Source organism: Eucalyptus grandis, chromosome 8 (assembly GCF_016545825.1).
Source record: "Eucalyptus grandis isolate ANBG69807.140 chromosome 8, ASM1654582v1, whole genome shotgun sequence".
Lineage (NCBI taxonomy): Eukaryota > Viridiplantae > Streptophyta > Magnoliopsida > Myrtales > Myrtaceae > Eucalyptus > Eucalyptus grandis.
The window spans coordinates 70,726,026-70,741,361 of record NC_052619.1 but is presented as its reverse complement, the minus strand read 5'-3'; the positions used below and the strand labels follow the sequence as shown (position 1 = coordinate 70,741,361).

General features: G+C 40.1%; 1 protein-coding gene and 1 pseudogene across 1 annotated transcript; both read left to right on the top strand.

Moving 5' to 3' along the window:
* The first annotated feature begins 6,141 nt into the window (after positions 1-6,141).
* On the top strand, positions 6,142-8,661 carry LOC120286469 (G-type lectin S-receptor-like serine/threonine-protein kinase LECRK1). The gene is given in 2 exon segments (XM_039298689.1): positions 6,142-7,813; positions 7,816-8,661. Coding segments are annotated over 2 exon segments (2,397 nt in total). The 5' UTR covers positions 6,142-6,159; the 3' UTR covers positions 8,559-8,661.
* Positions 8,662-13,195: 4,534 nt separating this feature from the next.
* Positions 13,196-15,292, top strand: LOC120287497 (annotated as a pseudogene).
* Positions 15,293-15,336: the final 44 nt, after the last annotated feature.

Below are 15,336 nucleotides of genomic sequence, written 5' to 3'. Positions count from 1 at the left end.
CTGTCTTCTTCATCTCTTCCACTTCCCTCCTCGCCGAAATTTGTCAATAATGTGAGTGACTTGAGCTCAAGCATGCGACTATGCTTGGTCTATTTATAATAAAGGATTAGCAAATGTGCTCACTTTAGCAAGATGGTTGATGTTGGCTACGCGCAGCAGAGTTTGGATCCACCTTCCAATACATACTGTGAGCGGACCACCGAACCATTGGAATGAACAGATTCTCACAAGTCAGTCTCTTCTGCATGGAATGTAGACAAAATTGGTAATCTTCTTTAGGGCTTAAACACATGATCAACTAAGTTATCAAGGGCGCGGAATGCTTATTAGTTGGAAACGTTAATGAATAGACGACTTTTACCAATTACGCTCTACAATTGGGAGATTACCAACTACGTTAGAAAATTACTAGGCGATCATTTTGCGGGCATACTTGATCGAGCTCTTTGCAAGAATTTCTTTTATATATTTGGAGGATGGACATTGGAACCGCTAAAAAATTCCTCTTGCCGAAAACCAGATGAGGAAAAATAATCCACATATACACTCTCAAGAGAGAAATTAGATCTCTTCACTTCAGATATCTCATCAGAAACGCTACCATTCCTAGATCTCTCTTCACTTCAGATACTCATTGAAAACTTTACCATTCCTTGTCAAAGATTTATCACGTTCTTTCAGTGTATGGAGCTCTAATTTTTATTTTATATTTTGGTTACAGATTGATCTTCTTAACCCCGTGGAGAAGACAATGATGCGGCGTAACCACGTGCAAGCATTGTAAAAAGAGTAATTTCGTTTGACGATGTGAAGAAGCGAATATATGGATATGAGCACTGACTAAACTGGGATTATAAAAGAGACTCAACAAACGATTATATCTAGTTTTAGGGAAAAAAAAATCGACTATATTGACATCCAAAATTTCCCATGTCTTGTGACTGTCGACTCGGACCGGATAAGACCGAACAAGAAGACAAAGCTAAAATAAAATTTGGTAAGTCCTTTTGGCCGGCCACCGCACAAGGACCATCTCCACGCAATCGATCATCATTGCCTCTGATCATCATTATCAGCCGGCTGATCTTGTTCCGACGATTAAGGTGAAAAGGAGAAGTAATCGCCGATTACCATCCACGAACATGTCCGCCCATAGAACGTGACAAAATGAATATGATCTCTACTAGCTCTAGCGATGAAAATAGATTGGTCCACATATTAAAACATCGGATCTCACTTCCATTAGTCACCACATATTACTATATCATAATTACATTATTTCTAAATCCCAACTTGCCAAAACGATCTCATATCAGTTTGCAATCCCGTCCATAAAAGCCAAATCTAAGATATTTAGCGTAGGAAAATTACAGATCAATAATCAAGATTTTTCGAAATTTTTGGTGCTCCTCACTACCCCCAGATCGTCTCCCACGTCAAGTAACGTTCGAGCTTCGTGTGAGGGGACGTTTCTATCCCAATCTAGTCTAGAATTGGAGTTTTTGGTGTGTACGATGTTGGGGTTTTGCTTCTCTTAGGTTTCGTTGGTGCACAGTCTTGTTTCAAATGAGCAGAGGAGTTTTGAAGGCTTTGCTCTCACAAGTGTAAAATTTGTGTGTGTTCAACCTTATTACTCTAAATGGTGATTTGATTAGGGTTGTCAAACCTAGATGCACACTGCTAAAAGGCAAAGCCGTAGCAACAAATAGAGATCTTGATGTATGCTTAATATTGAAGATGGATTTAGTGACTAGCCACCAATTTTGATTTAAAGAAGTGACAAATCTGCTGTTTGAGTTTGTGATCCTAATCTTTTTTGAATATTTATCTTCTTATCTGGACTTTTTTTTTTTTTTTGGGGGGGAGAATTTGTTTGAGATTTGATTGGTTTCTCTACTGTATTTATGTGGAAATGAATGAAATTTTTCATTTGACAAAAAAAAGGAAAAAAAAGAGATTTCCAGCGATGGCCTTCCCGATTCAGGATAAGGATTTCCCGTCCTCGTGTTCTACCACTAAAGATTATTCCAATTCTCTTAATTTTCAGTCTTCGGCTAAACTACAGGTTAATATCATTATGTGAATTTTATACAATCAAAAGATGGACATAGAAGTGCCAATCACTTTCAACTCATGCTATTTTAAAAATAACGCGAATGGTTCACCGACAAAATAGTCTCATAATTAAAATAACAATGCCTTCCAGATTAATATGATTTCTTGAGACAACATTTTGGTGTTTGCCCAATGCTTCTTTCAAGCACACATTATTTATTGGGAAAAGAGTACTATGAATTTCATAACTTTTATACGGCGCTCACATGATGGTCATAATTTTTACTATTACTTTTAAAAAAATTGAGAAAAAAGAAGAAAAAAAATTAATTTCATGCATGCGTGATTGACAGGCGGATCACTTATTCAATTGACAGGCGCCAATCACAATCAAATGTATTTTTAATAAATGAAATAGTTTCATGCATGCGTGATTCATGTGATGCTTCAAAGATTTGGATGTATTTGAATTATCAAGAAAGGAAAGTGAAACATTTAGACAAATGAGCATCTCAGTTATGGAGCACATTTAATTGCCAAGGCTAGTTTGGGACACATATCATGCATTCACAAATGTTGCATGCATTTTAAATACGATCCAAACCTTGACAATTCCAATGCCTAATCAAAGTTGAAAAGATTTTAAACAATTAATGTTGGAAGCATCACATGTACCAAATTCACTTTGATATGCAGAATTAACACTTTAAATCAATTTTGGAGAAAATGTCATCAAAAGATCATTTCAATAATTTTTTTTTTTTTGAGTTGATATTTTTTCACAATTAAAATAACAAGTCCTTCCAGATTAATACGATTTCTCGAGATAACATTTTGGCGTTTGCCTAATGCTTCTTTCAAGCACATGTTATTTATTGGAAAAAGAGCACTACAAATTTCATAACTTCTATATGACACTCACATGAGAGTCATTGATTTTTTTTTTCCGATTACTTGAGTGTCATAACTTATTCACAGAGCTCATTTTTGCATCGTAACTTTTTTATTTTTATTTTTGATCACTTGAGTGCCATATGACTTTTCAATTGATCACTTTATTGTCATAAGTTTTTAAAACATTCACTATAAGTGTCATGCCAATGTTGAATTTCCAATACTTGGATGAACAATATCAAAAAATTATAGTACTTAAGTGATCAATTGAAAGTTATGACATTGAAGTAAACATTTTTAGAAGTTACAACATTCAAGTGGTTTAGGAAGAGTTGTAATACTCAAGTAAATGTCTATGAAAGTTGTAGCACTTGTAGTGATCTTCTTCCCACTGACAACTTAAAAAAGAGAGAGGAGACTTGACTTAAAAAGTTTGTTTGAATGGGTCATTCCCAAAGAGCACTCCCCAGGTTAAACCCGATTGGCCATCACAGGGAAGTGGAGGACTCGCATGGTCCTTCCAGGCGACTATGCCTACCACTTGACACGAGGTAGGAATTTTTTTAATCGGTGGATTTATTAGACCTCATGAGAGATTCAACCAATCTAAAAATTCAAGTTAAGATGTGCTGTGCGTACACGGGGGCCGAACCTAAAGCTAATGCATGTACACATAAGAACGAGATTGAACAAGTTTCCTGGATGGTCCAAATCAACAGACAAGTAAGCAAATTTTTGCGATTTTTGCAAATTAGATATTGTTGACGTGGACATCAACCTTCATACGTGGTTAGCCTATGCTAATGTGAACAATTTTGTAATTTTTTAAAATTTTGAATATTTTCTATTTTTTTTTTTCACTTTCTCTTCCCTTTTCCCTATGGCGAGTGCCACAAGTGAGGGTGGTGCTCGTCGATTACAAGCAATGGTCGCCCTTTTTGGCCATAGGTGAGCCTAGGCAAAGGGTGGTTTGCAAGGGCCATGATGCCCTTGCTAGATTTGGTGGGGGCGATGGTTGCCCAAGTGAGGGCGGCCCTCACCTGTGGCTAGTCAAGGGGAAAAAGGAAAAGAAATGGGAAAAAAAGGAAAGAAAAGAAAAGAAAAATAAAATATAAAAAAAATTGTCAAGTAAAAGGAGTAGCGTTCACGTTATCAATTTTCGGTCAAAATTGACCAGAAAGATTATCTTAAAATTTGGGACTAAATTGAAAAATTTTGAGTTGAATTAATCATAATACAATAGGATTTAGACTATTATGGCAATTATTCCCACTATTTTAGTATAGATAAAGATAATATTAAATTTATGACTCGAGTTTGAGATTCGCTTGACCTTAAAGCTGCACAAAGGAGGAAATAATTAAAATTTAGGAATTTTGCCCTTTGGAGTGAAGCTGCCGAAGTTTTTATTTTAACTTTCGAGGGATGTCGCTGCAGCTCTACGTAGAAGAAGCGAAGAAAGAAGCCCTGCACGTGAAGATTTGTTAAAGTGGTGGGCCCAAGGTCAAAGTTTGACCTTGGGCACACACGCACACTCAATATTACAAGGATGGGCTGATGGATAAATAAAAGGGGAAGCTCTCTGCATGTACGCGTGAATCCAACGTTGGTGGGGCTAGGTCAACTATTTGACCGTGGGCACACGATTTTCTTCTTTGGCGTGCGTGTGAAGTCGGTTTAAAAGAAAAGAAAACTCTACGTATGAAGCTGTATGTTCGACGATCAACGTAGCCACACGTTAGCGCCGCGTGAGTGCTTAGTGTTCCGTTGTTGATCATGAAAAACTGGTCTTGAAGCGTCGTCTCATTGTCGAGTGCTTGGGAGGAATTTTCTTTGTCGTGAATTACATCTAAGAAAGATTAGTGTTTGTAGTCAATTAAATCTTGTGGTAAGATTTGCGTGTAATTCCTTTGAGAGATTATTTCTTGAGGAATTTTGGGGCTAAACATTACGTGCGTTATTGGATGTAATTGGGGCTTGGAAAATACCGACGAGTTTTTGAGTGACTTCGATCTATAGTGGAATTCGTTTTTCTCTCCCCGTGGACGTAGGTCTTTACGATTGAACCACGTAAATCTGGTATCCAATTTATTTTTTTCTCTGTCTATATTATTATTCGATCGCTCGCCTTTTCCCAACAGATAATATAATAATGATAAAAATGCACATCATTTTTTTTTTTCTGGTCGAACATAATGTTCACCCCTTTAATATAGTTAAAAGATAACAATAATGATAATAACAAATTCACCCGTGGGCAGCGCAGTTAATTGAGATCTCTCCTCCAGCGAAAAGATCAAAGGTTCGAAACCTTGCATTTTTAGCGGTTAAAGTGAGTGGTTTCGGCGGTGGGTTTTAGGCTAGTTTCCCTCGAGATATAGTTGCTGTTGGGCCTCCACCGTGTGAAGGCTCGTGAGACCCCAAATCAGTGAAGCCGACAAGGGCAGGCTCCTGTGGATCCTTGATCACCAAAAAATAATAATAATAATAATAATAATAATAATAATAATAATAATAATAATAATAATGACAATTACAATTCACATTATTTCATTTATTAGTAAGGCTGTGGAACAGTAAAAGTTGTGGCAAATTGGAGAATAAAAAGGCGGTGGAGCGTGCACTTTCCGCCAGAAAAGTTCTCGCAAGAAGAAGACGACTTACCAACTTAAAAGAACAAAAGAAGACTTATAAAAACTTCGAGGGCTTCCCCACCCGCAATGAACGGATCGACCGCAGAAGAAGCTGTACTAAAATAATCAGTGGAGAGACTTGTGGAAAAGTAGACCCGGCTGCTAAAATCGACAGGAGTGAGCAACTTGTTGGCCAAAGCTAAAACAAGAAGAGGCAAAAAAAAAAAAAAAAAAAAAAGGGACAACAACGGAAGTAATTAATGTAGAAATTAGGAACCCTTCTAGAAGACCGGTTGGTTCGACCATTGACTAAACTCAAGCCATCCAATCATAACAGCACCGCGTCAGCGAGTTTATGAAAACAAAAAAAGAAGAAATCTCTGGGAACATGGCATTTGAACGTCCGTGTCGAGAGTCTCATGCTTTCTTTGAACGAGACTTTTCTAGAGTCAAGACCTCTAGTTATTATTTCCATTTTAGAAGCTGATGTTGCTCTATAAAGCATGGGCCAAAGAGCTAATTGTTCACTCCACAAAACGAGTTCTGTAGCATTAAAAGTAGACCTCAGTTTGCTTTAATGGCTAATTCCGCCCTTCGTTGCAAGCACTTCATTCGTATGGTTGCTACGCTTCCCTTTCTTCTCGCACTCGCATTCATCTTCTTCACACCTGCAACTGCACAAAGACAGATCAACATAACCCTCGGTGCTTCTCTCGCACCCAACACCACCACCTTCAACTCCTTCTGGCTCTCGCCTTCCGGTGCCTTCGCGTTCGGGTTCTATCAGCGGGGCGACGGTTATGCGGTCGGGGTTTTCCTTCCACGAACTCCGCGTAAAACCATAGTCTGGACCGCTAACCGAGACTATCCTCCGGTCCCACGAAATTCCACCCTACGTTTCACCAGCGACGGGAGACTTGTCCTGCAGTCTTCAGAAGCGCAAGAGACGTTTGTTGCCATTCCGAGGGAGACTGCGGTCTCAGCTTCTATGCTCGACACTGGCAATTTCGTTCTGTATAACTCAAGGCGGGACGTCATATGGCAGACTTCTGATTTTCCGACTGACACCCTCTTGGCAGGCCAGCATTTATCACCAAGCCAACAGTTGTGCTCGAGCGCTTCCGAGAGCGACCAATCGACTGGTTTGTTTCGCCTCAAAATGCAAAAGGATGGAAACCTCGTGCAGTATCCTGTAGCTACTCCAGAGACGGGCGAGCACGCTTACTGGGCATCTGGCACCGCCGGAGTCGGTGACAATGTGACACTATATCTCGATAATGACGGTTCTCTCTACCTGTTGAACGCAACAGGTCCATATGTGAACAATATCACCGCAAGTAGAGGACCTCCAAAAGAAGGAATAATCTACCTTTTGAGAATCGACCCAGATGGGATTTTGCGACTGTACTTGTACAACGCGACCCAGAATGCGGATTTGTCAAAAATATGGTCGCTTTCTGACAACAAATGTATGCCCAAGGGCTTATGCGGGCTCAACGGGTTTTGCGCCATGAATGATCAAAATCTCGAGTGCAAGTGTCTTCCAGGATTCGGATATGTGAACCCGGGGAACTGGACATCTGGGTGCGAGAGGAACTTCACTGCAGATAGCTGCACGAGAGCAGACGCAGCCCCCAGGTACACTATTCAACCGGTCTCTAACACTGTATGGGAGGATACTGCGTATGCTGATCTTACTTTTTCTACCAACGAAGAATGTCAAAAGGCATGCTTGCAGGATTGCAATTGCGAAGCAGTGATATACAATGCCCAATCCTGCAAAAAGATGAGGCTTCCTTTGAAATATGGCAGGAGAGACCTCACTAATGCAAACATACTCTCCATCAAGGTAGGGGAGACTGGATCTAATGGGACTGGAGCGAATGGCTTCAAGCCGGAGGGAAAGAAAAGGCCTTCTCGGAGAGACATTCTGATTGCAGTTGCATCATCGATTGCTTTTGCAATAGTGATGTTGGCGGTGTCTGTAATTATTGTTCACAGGAATCGTGTCTGGGTTTACGAAAGGTCTCCAAAGGAGGGATTTCTCACAACAATTGAAGATGTTGCTCCTACATCGTATACTTTTGAAAACCTGACGAAAGTGACTGGAAATTTTTCGGAAGAGATTGGCAGGGGAGCATTCGGAACAGTCTACAAAGGCACGCTGATGAAGAATCAGCACAGCAGCAAAGCTGTAGCTGTTAAGAAGCTAAAAGAGATCTCCTCTGATGGGGAAAGGAGTTCCTAGCTGAGGTGAAAACTATTGGAAAGACTCATCACCGGAATTTGGTCCGACTGCTAGGTTACTGTCACGATGGAGAGAATAGGCTCTTGGTGTATGAGTACATGAGCAATGGGTCACTTGCCGATGTACTCTTTAAAGCCGAACACCAAGCCAGTTGGGAAGTCAAAATGGGAATAGCTCAGAATGTTGCCAGAGGGCTTCTTTATCTACATGAAGAGTGCGAGACGCAGATCATTCATTGTGACATAAAGCCTCAGAACATATTGATAGATGACAACATGCAAGCGAAGATTGCTGATTTTGGGCTGTCGAAACTGCTGAAGCCAGATCAGACCAATACCACAACAATGATAAGGGGTACAAGAGGTTATGTTGCGCCAGAGTGGCACAAGCAACTGCCGGTGACAGTGAAAGCGGACACTTACAGCTTCGGTGTTGTGCTGTTGGAGATCATTTGTGGCCGAAGGTGTGTGGATTCGAGCCTTCCCGAGGAGGAAGCCATTCTCGAGGATTGGGTTTACCACTGCTTCGAGGCTGGTGAGCTGGACAAACTGGTGCATTATCAAACTATTGACCAAAAACAATTGGAGAGGATGGTTAAGGTTGCACTTTGGTGTATCCGAGAAGAGCCAGCTCTTCGTCCTTCGATGAGAAAGGTGCTGCTGATGCTTGAAGGCACGGTCGACATTCCAATCCCTCCCTGTCTTACTTCCTTCCCCAGTGTTATCTAAATCATCTTCGCAATTGCAATTATCGCCACCAAAACCTGCTCGATTTAGAGTGAAATTGAGCTGTTTCTACTATATGTTTTTATGTTTATCCGTGCAAAGTGCATTGTCTGTCTGTCATTTTGACAGAAATAAGTTCCCTGTTCTGTCCGACGCAATTCTTCCTTCTTATAGGGAGTAAAACAACCTCGAGTTCATTTGAAAAATTCTTAACTTTCCTGAGGTTGCAGATACAGTTTATCAGTATGAGTCCTGTTAGCTAACCATGAATTTAAGAATGCGTTTTGAGGGAGAGGGGACAGCACTATTTTGCCTATGGACCATTGCCCATGTAAATGTTGGATGCTGTTCTGACTGATCGGCTGACCTCATGCAAAAGTTCGACGGAACTTCCCCATCTTTTTGCCTAAAACCGGCTTATGCAGATTCAGAATTATGGAGACACCAAAAAATTGCCATAATCTCTTTTTTGACACAAGACAGAGAACTTCTCATTCCCTTCGGTTGTTAATGGGGGCCAGCTTTCTTTTAAGTATGGTCAGATCTATACACATGAAACTATACTATCCCAACATGAAAAAACTAATGGTTTAATTCAAAAAAAAAGCACCAACTTTAGGTCGATGGACAAATCTAGCCCAAACTTTTTTTGTCTAGTAAAAAAGCACCAACTTTAGGTCAATGAATAAATTTGGCCCAAACTCTTTTTGTCTCGTAAAAAGCACAAACTTTAGGTCGAGTGACAATTTTGGTCCAATTTTTTTTTGTATGGAAAAAAAATCATCAACTTTCACTTAAATTCTAAATATGGCCACCCTTAACTGATATTCATTAATTGTCCTTAATCCATGTGCACTTGTTGGCTAACACCATCCATGTTCTTCTTGTTTGAGCTATAATTTGAAGAATAACAGTGAAACTATGCCATCTCCTATACTTTACTAGCAAGTAAAAAAAAAAATCTCCCAATTGAATTTCTCTCGCTAGACTTTATTGTTTTGTCGTAATATGAAAATCACTGCCTGTCAAGAGAAACCATGGATGAGATCCACCAACCTCACAACTAGAACATTTTCTTTTGAAATAAGGTTAACTTCAAATAGAAAGTTAATGGTAAGGGTTAGATTTTGGATAGGAGTGAAAGTTTGTTATTTTTTATGAGACAAAACAAAAATTGGGCCATAATTGTCACTTAACCTAAAGTATGTGCCTTTTTACGAGACAAAAAAAAGTTCGGGTCAGATTTGTCCATTGACCTAAAGTTTGTGCTTTTTCATGAGACAAACAAAAGTTTTGGCGAGATTTGTCCATTGACCTAAAGTTGATGTTTTTTTTTTTTTTTTTTTTTTTATGGAATTAGCCCAAAAACTAATAGTATAATTGAAGTTTATTATGGTATACAACACCACGCTCTTCTCACTCCCCCAAGCTACTTCTCTCTTTCTCTCTCTCTCTTAGTTTCTCTATTTTTTTCTCTAGTTGATCTAATTTTTAGTTCTGGTTCTCTCTCCTTTTCCTGGTCATGCATCGAAGTCATATACATTAGAGGTGAGCATGAATCTAGGATAGAACCGAGAACCTGAGATTCGGATCTATGAGAATCAGTCTAGTTCTAGGTTTTAGGGTATATAGGGTAAGTTCTAAGTTCCAACGCACCTTGAACCTAAAATTTGGAACAAGTCTTTGTACTCTTCTTATTCTATGTCTTTGCATGATCTTGCGGCATTCTATGGTGTCCAATAATGTGTATGTAGAAGTTTTCATTTTCGGCAATATCCAAGATTATGAGTTTTACTTTGTTAATATTTTATATTTTTTGTGTGTCGAAATATGATTTGTGAATAGTTCATTGTAAAAAATGGTGTTCATTAAAAGTGTGATTTATTGCAATCGTTCAATTAAGAGTACAGATGAAACTTGGATAGACCCTAGAATTTTTGACAGGGTAAACTCCGGATTCTAACAATTAAGAAACTTGTTATCATTGATGGGCCGTAACCTTAAATCGTTGACCTCTAATATACATAGGCTTGTTTACTAGACTTTGACAAAGGGAAAGTCATCTCACGACCTAGAATAGGCAACCGCCTGAGACTTATTAAAATTTTAAATTACTTAGCTCCTCACGTCCATAATTTCCGGCATGTTCTTTGACATTATCTTCACTTCTTGCGTGCTGGCTGGATAAATAGGTTGGTCATCTCCTGATTTGTTGGGATCTTGTGGTCTCGGCTGCACATGTTCTTTCTTTATTATTTTTCTGGAGTTACTTTTGTTTTCTGTGTGTTCGCAAGAGAAAGACTTCCACAGGCTACACCTATTCCTTGAGGAAGATTCCATCCCTCCTTTGGCATTAAAAGGGAGTAGCATGAAGACAACCAAGAAGATGAATTCTTCCATGCGCACAATATTATCTAACGAGTGGACTTGTTTCTTTTATGGATTGCCTCCTACGGCAATTGAGATGTTTAAAAACGATCGCTTGTATCAATCAAAATAATTAGTCAATGGAAAATATTTTCAATATCGATGACGATTTATATTTATATATTTTCGTGGATATTGAAAATATATTTTTTTTATTGACTTTTGTAAGCTATAGAAGTAATCATTTTTAAGAAAATATTTTAAATTAGTCATTTTCTATGAAACAAACATGGTCTCTTTCATGTGTAATAAATGAGACTGGGTTCTTTGTTGTGTATAATTAGAGAGCTTGTCATGAGTTCTCTACAAGCAAGAACAAGCAGGGCATTCCTTCAATTAAACGAAGGATCTCACGTGAAACCATATAAGGTCCTTTTCTATTGAGCATTCCTTCAGCTAGAGAGAGACCGCCATTTCCTCAAAATATATTGATTCCATAAAAGTCTAGTCCTAATATCCAGCATTTTTCCAAGATACAATGGAATGAATATGAAGACATATTTCGACTTCAACTATAGTAAAACCACCGCTGTCTCCATAAAAGCTTCGTTTGGTCGAAATTGGTTGCCATTGCATTGCCTCACCACAATGTATTGGTGAGCTACCATCCAAGGACCATCAAAGAGCACATTGTGATAAGGAAAAACTCATTGCCCCGGTCAGTAATCGAGAGAGAGAGAGAGATTGGAAAATGAAAGGCGTTGGAGCACGCGCAATTTCCGCAAGAAAAGTTCTCGCAAGAAGACGATTTCTTTCTCATGCAGAAGAAAACAAAACAAGACTTCAACTTACCGACGGCAAAGGAGACAAGAAAAATGAACCAACTTTGGTACGTAAACATAGTGTTATTCACATAGAAGAATGGGAGACATATAGACTTATCGAATCCTAATAAATGTCCAAACCAGGAACACATAAGAAAAAGTAAGAGATTGGGCAAAGGTTCGTTTTCTTGCAATGATCTTAATTTACCAACTTGGGTATAAACAGCGAGCAGTAATTATGACGTTCTTATTCAATCTTAATTCAATGATTAGTGACGGAGTGACTAGTTAAGACTTGCGACCCTCCTCGAATCAATAATGAATAAGGCGGCTTTTAGAAAATTTTCTTTACATTAGTGATAAATGCTCCAATTGTTCAAAATAAATTGTGGATGGAAAACTAGACCCGTCAAATGGGTGGGTCGGGGCGGGTTTGGGTTGGGTAAAAAATGGGTCGATCCATATTTGACCTATTTAACCCATTTTGACCCATATTCATGTAGTGCAAATCAAGTGACCCATACTCGACCCAATCTGTATTGCTAAAACTTATTAATATTCTAGGAAAACCCACTTCTACTATATGTTAATTGGATTAAAACTTCAAATTAAATTAAAAATAGTAAATAAAATTAAAAAAAGTTAAAAAAAACCTATAAATTGAAATATTTATAAAGAATTAGACTATGCACATGCTTCTCTTATTTGAAGTGAACATACCATTGAATAACTAAAAGCGTAATATGAAATTTTTTTAACTAAATCAAAAAAAGCTTATTTTTATGATTTTCTTATAAAAAAAGTATTGTTAAAACATTTTTATGCAATACAGATTTTTAACAGTTTTTATGCCATACAAATTTAAAATAAATTTTTTATAACTTTTTAAAATATTTAAAAAAATCGAATTTTTAATTTTTTAAATATTATTTTTATAATTTTTATTTTTAAATATAATTTTTAATTTTTCATAATTAATTTTCTTTTTCTCTTTTCTTTTTTCTTCTTTTCGATCGGTCACCAGCCATGACGACGGCTGGCAACCGGCCACAAAGGCGAGATCGAGCTTGCCGATGTCGAGCGGGGCTCGATTTCACTAATCCCGGCGAGGCCGAGGCCTCGCCGACGCCGGCAAGCTCAAGTCTCGCCAGTCGTCGGCGAGGCTCGAGCCTCACTAGATTTGGTGAGGTTGAGGCTCCACCGGCATCAAGTGAGGCTCGATCTACATGTCTCCCTGTTGAACGCAACAGGTACATATGTGAACAATATCACCGCAAGTAGAGGACCTCCAAAAGAAGGAATAATCTACCTTTTGAGAATCGACCCAGATGGGATCTTGCGACTGTACTTGTACAACGCGACCCAGAATGCGGATTTGTCAAAATATGGTCGCTTTCTGACAACAAATGTATGCCCAAGGGCTTATGCGGGCTCAACGGGTTTTGCGCCATGAATGATCAAAATCTCGAGTGCAAGTGTCTTCCAGGATTCGGATATGTGAACCCGGGGAACTGGACATCTGGGTGCGAGAGGAACTTCACTGCAGATAGCTGCACGAGAGCAGACGCAGCCCCCAGGTACACTATTCAACCGGTCTCTAACACTGTAGACTGGATCAAGGTAGGGAGACTGGATCTAATGGGAATGGAGCGAATGGCTTCATGCCGGAGGGAAAGAAAAGGCCTTCTCGGAGAGCCATTCTATTTGCAATTGCATCATCTACTGCTTTCGCATTAATGACACTGGTAGTGTCAGGATTTGTTGTTTACAGGTATCGCGTTCGGCTATATGAAATACTTCCCAAGGAGGGAAGCGCTACAATGATAGAGAATATTTCGCCGAGATCATTTACTTATGAAGAGCTGAAGAGGGTAACCAAAGATTTCGCCGAAGAGATTGGTAGGGGTGTCTTTGTTTGCGTTTCTATTTAAAAATTGTTCAGAGAACAGAAATAAAAAAAGTGTTTCTGTTCGGGAACAATTTCGAACAAAAAAAACGCGTTTGGTAAACTTGTTTAACAAAAAATAGAAACACATTTGCTAAATTTGTATAATTATTTTATTTATTTTATTTTTTCTATTTTTTTCTTTTTCTTTTTTTCTTCTTTTGGCCGGTCGCGGCCTCGGCCATGGCGGCGGCCGACCGGCGACGGGCGGCGGCCTCGCCCGAGCACGGCGAGCCCAAGCCTCGCCGTAGCTGGGCGAGGGTCGACCTCGCCTTGGGTGGGCGAGCTCGGCCTCACCGGATCCGGGCGAGATCGAGCTCACCTAGCCCGACGTGCCGACATCTGGCCTGGCCGGGCGAGCTCGAGCTCGCCCACCCAAGGCAAGGCCGACCCTCGCCCAGCTACGGCGAGGCTCGGCCTCGCCGGGGGCCGGCGGCCTCGCCGTGCACAGGCGAGGCCGCCGGCCCTCGTCGGCGGTCGCCGGCCATGGCCGGGCGGCGACCGGCCAAAGAAAAAGAAAGAAAATAAGAAGAAAAAGAAGAAAAAATAAAAAAGCGTTTCTAAGTTTTGTTTTTGTTTCTTTTTTGTTTAAGAACAAAAGAACAAAAAGGAAACAAACGCACGTTTGGGTGCGTTTCTGTTCCTTTTTAAGAGAAAAAAACAGAAATTTCTGTTCTGGGAACAGAAATAGGTGCCAGCCAAACGCACCCTAAGAAACTAGAGAATGTCTCATCGGATGTTGAAAGCGAATTCCAAAACGAGGTGGAAATTATCGGGAGGACTCATCACCGTAGCCTCGTCCAATTGCTTGGTTATTGTCTTGACGGACACGACAGGCTTTTGGTGTACAAGTATATGAGCACCGGGTCGCTTGCGGATCTGCTCTTCACGCCTGAGAAACAACCTTGCTGGGATGAAAAAATGGGAATTGCTTGAAACATAGCCAGAGGCCTCCTCTATCTCCATGAAGAGTGTGAAACCCAGATCATTCACTGCGATATCAAGCCACAGAACATACTAATCGACGAATGTAGGCGAGCAAAAATATCCGATTTTGGGTTATCAAAGCTGATGAAGCCAGATCAAACCAACACCATGACAAGGATTAGAGGAACGAGGGGTTACGTTGCACCGGAGTGGCACAAGAATTTGCCAGTGACGGTGAAAGCAGATGTTTACAGCTTTGGCATCGTGTTGCTGGAGATCATCTGCTGCCGAAGAAGTGTGGATTGGAGCCTTCCCGATGATGAAGCCGTGCTCGAAGAATGGGCCTACAGCTGTTTCCAGGAGCGCGAGCTAGAGAAACTAGTCAATGATGAATCGACCGACAGAAGACAGTTGGAGAGAATGGTGAAAGTGGCTCTTTGGTGCATCCTTGAAGAGCCATCGCTCCGTCCTTCGATGAGGAAGGTGCTTCTGATGCTGGAAGGCACGGTGGACATCCCCGTACCTCCTTGTCCTTCTTCCTTCCTCAGTGCTATCTAGACTTTCGCCAACACTGTGCCGATCATCATTGACAGAAATGCATTTGATTGTCAATACCATGTGTAGAAACTGTCCTGAGAGGTTTATTCATGCGAGGCGCGATACTTGTTTGCCAATATTGTTCTTTCTCTGCTATTCTTTCTTCTGGGAAGTTAAAATA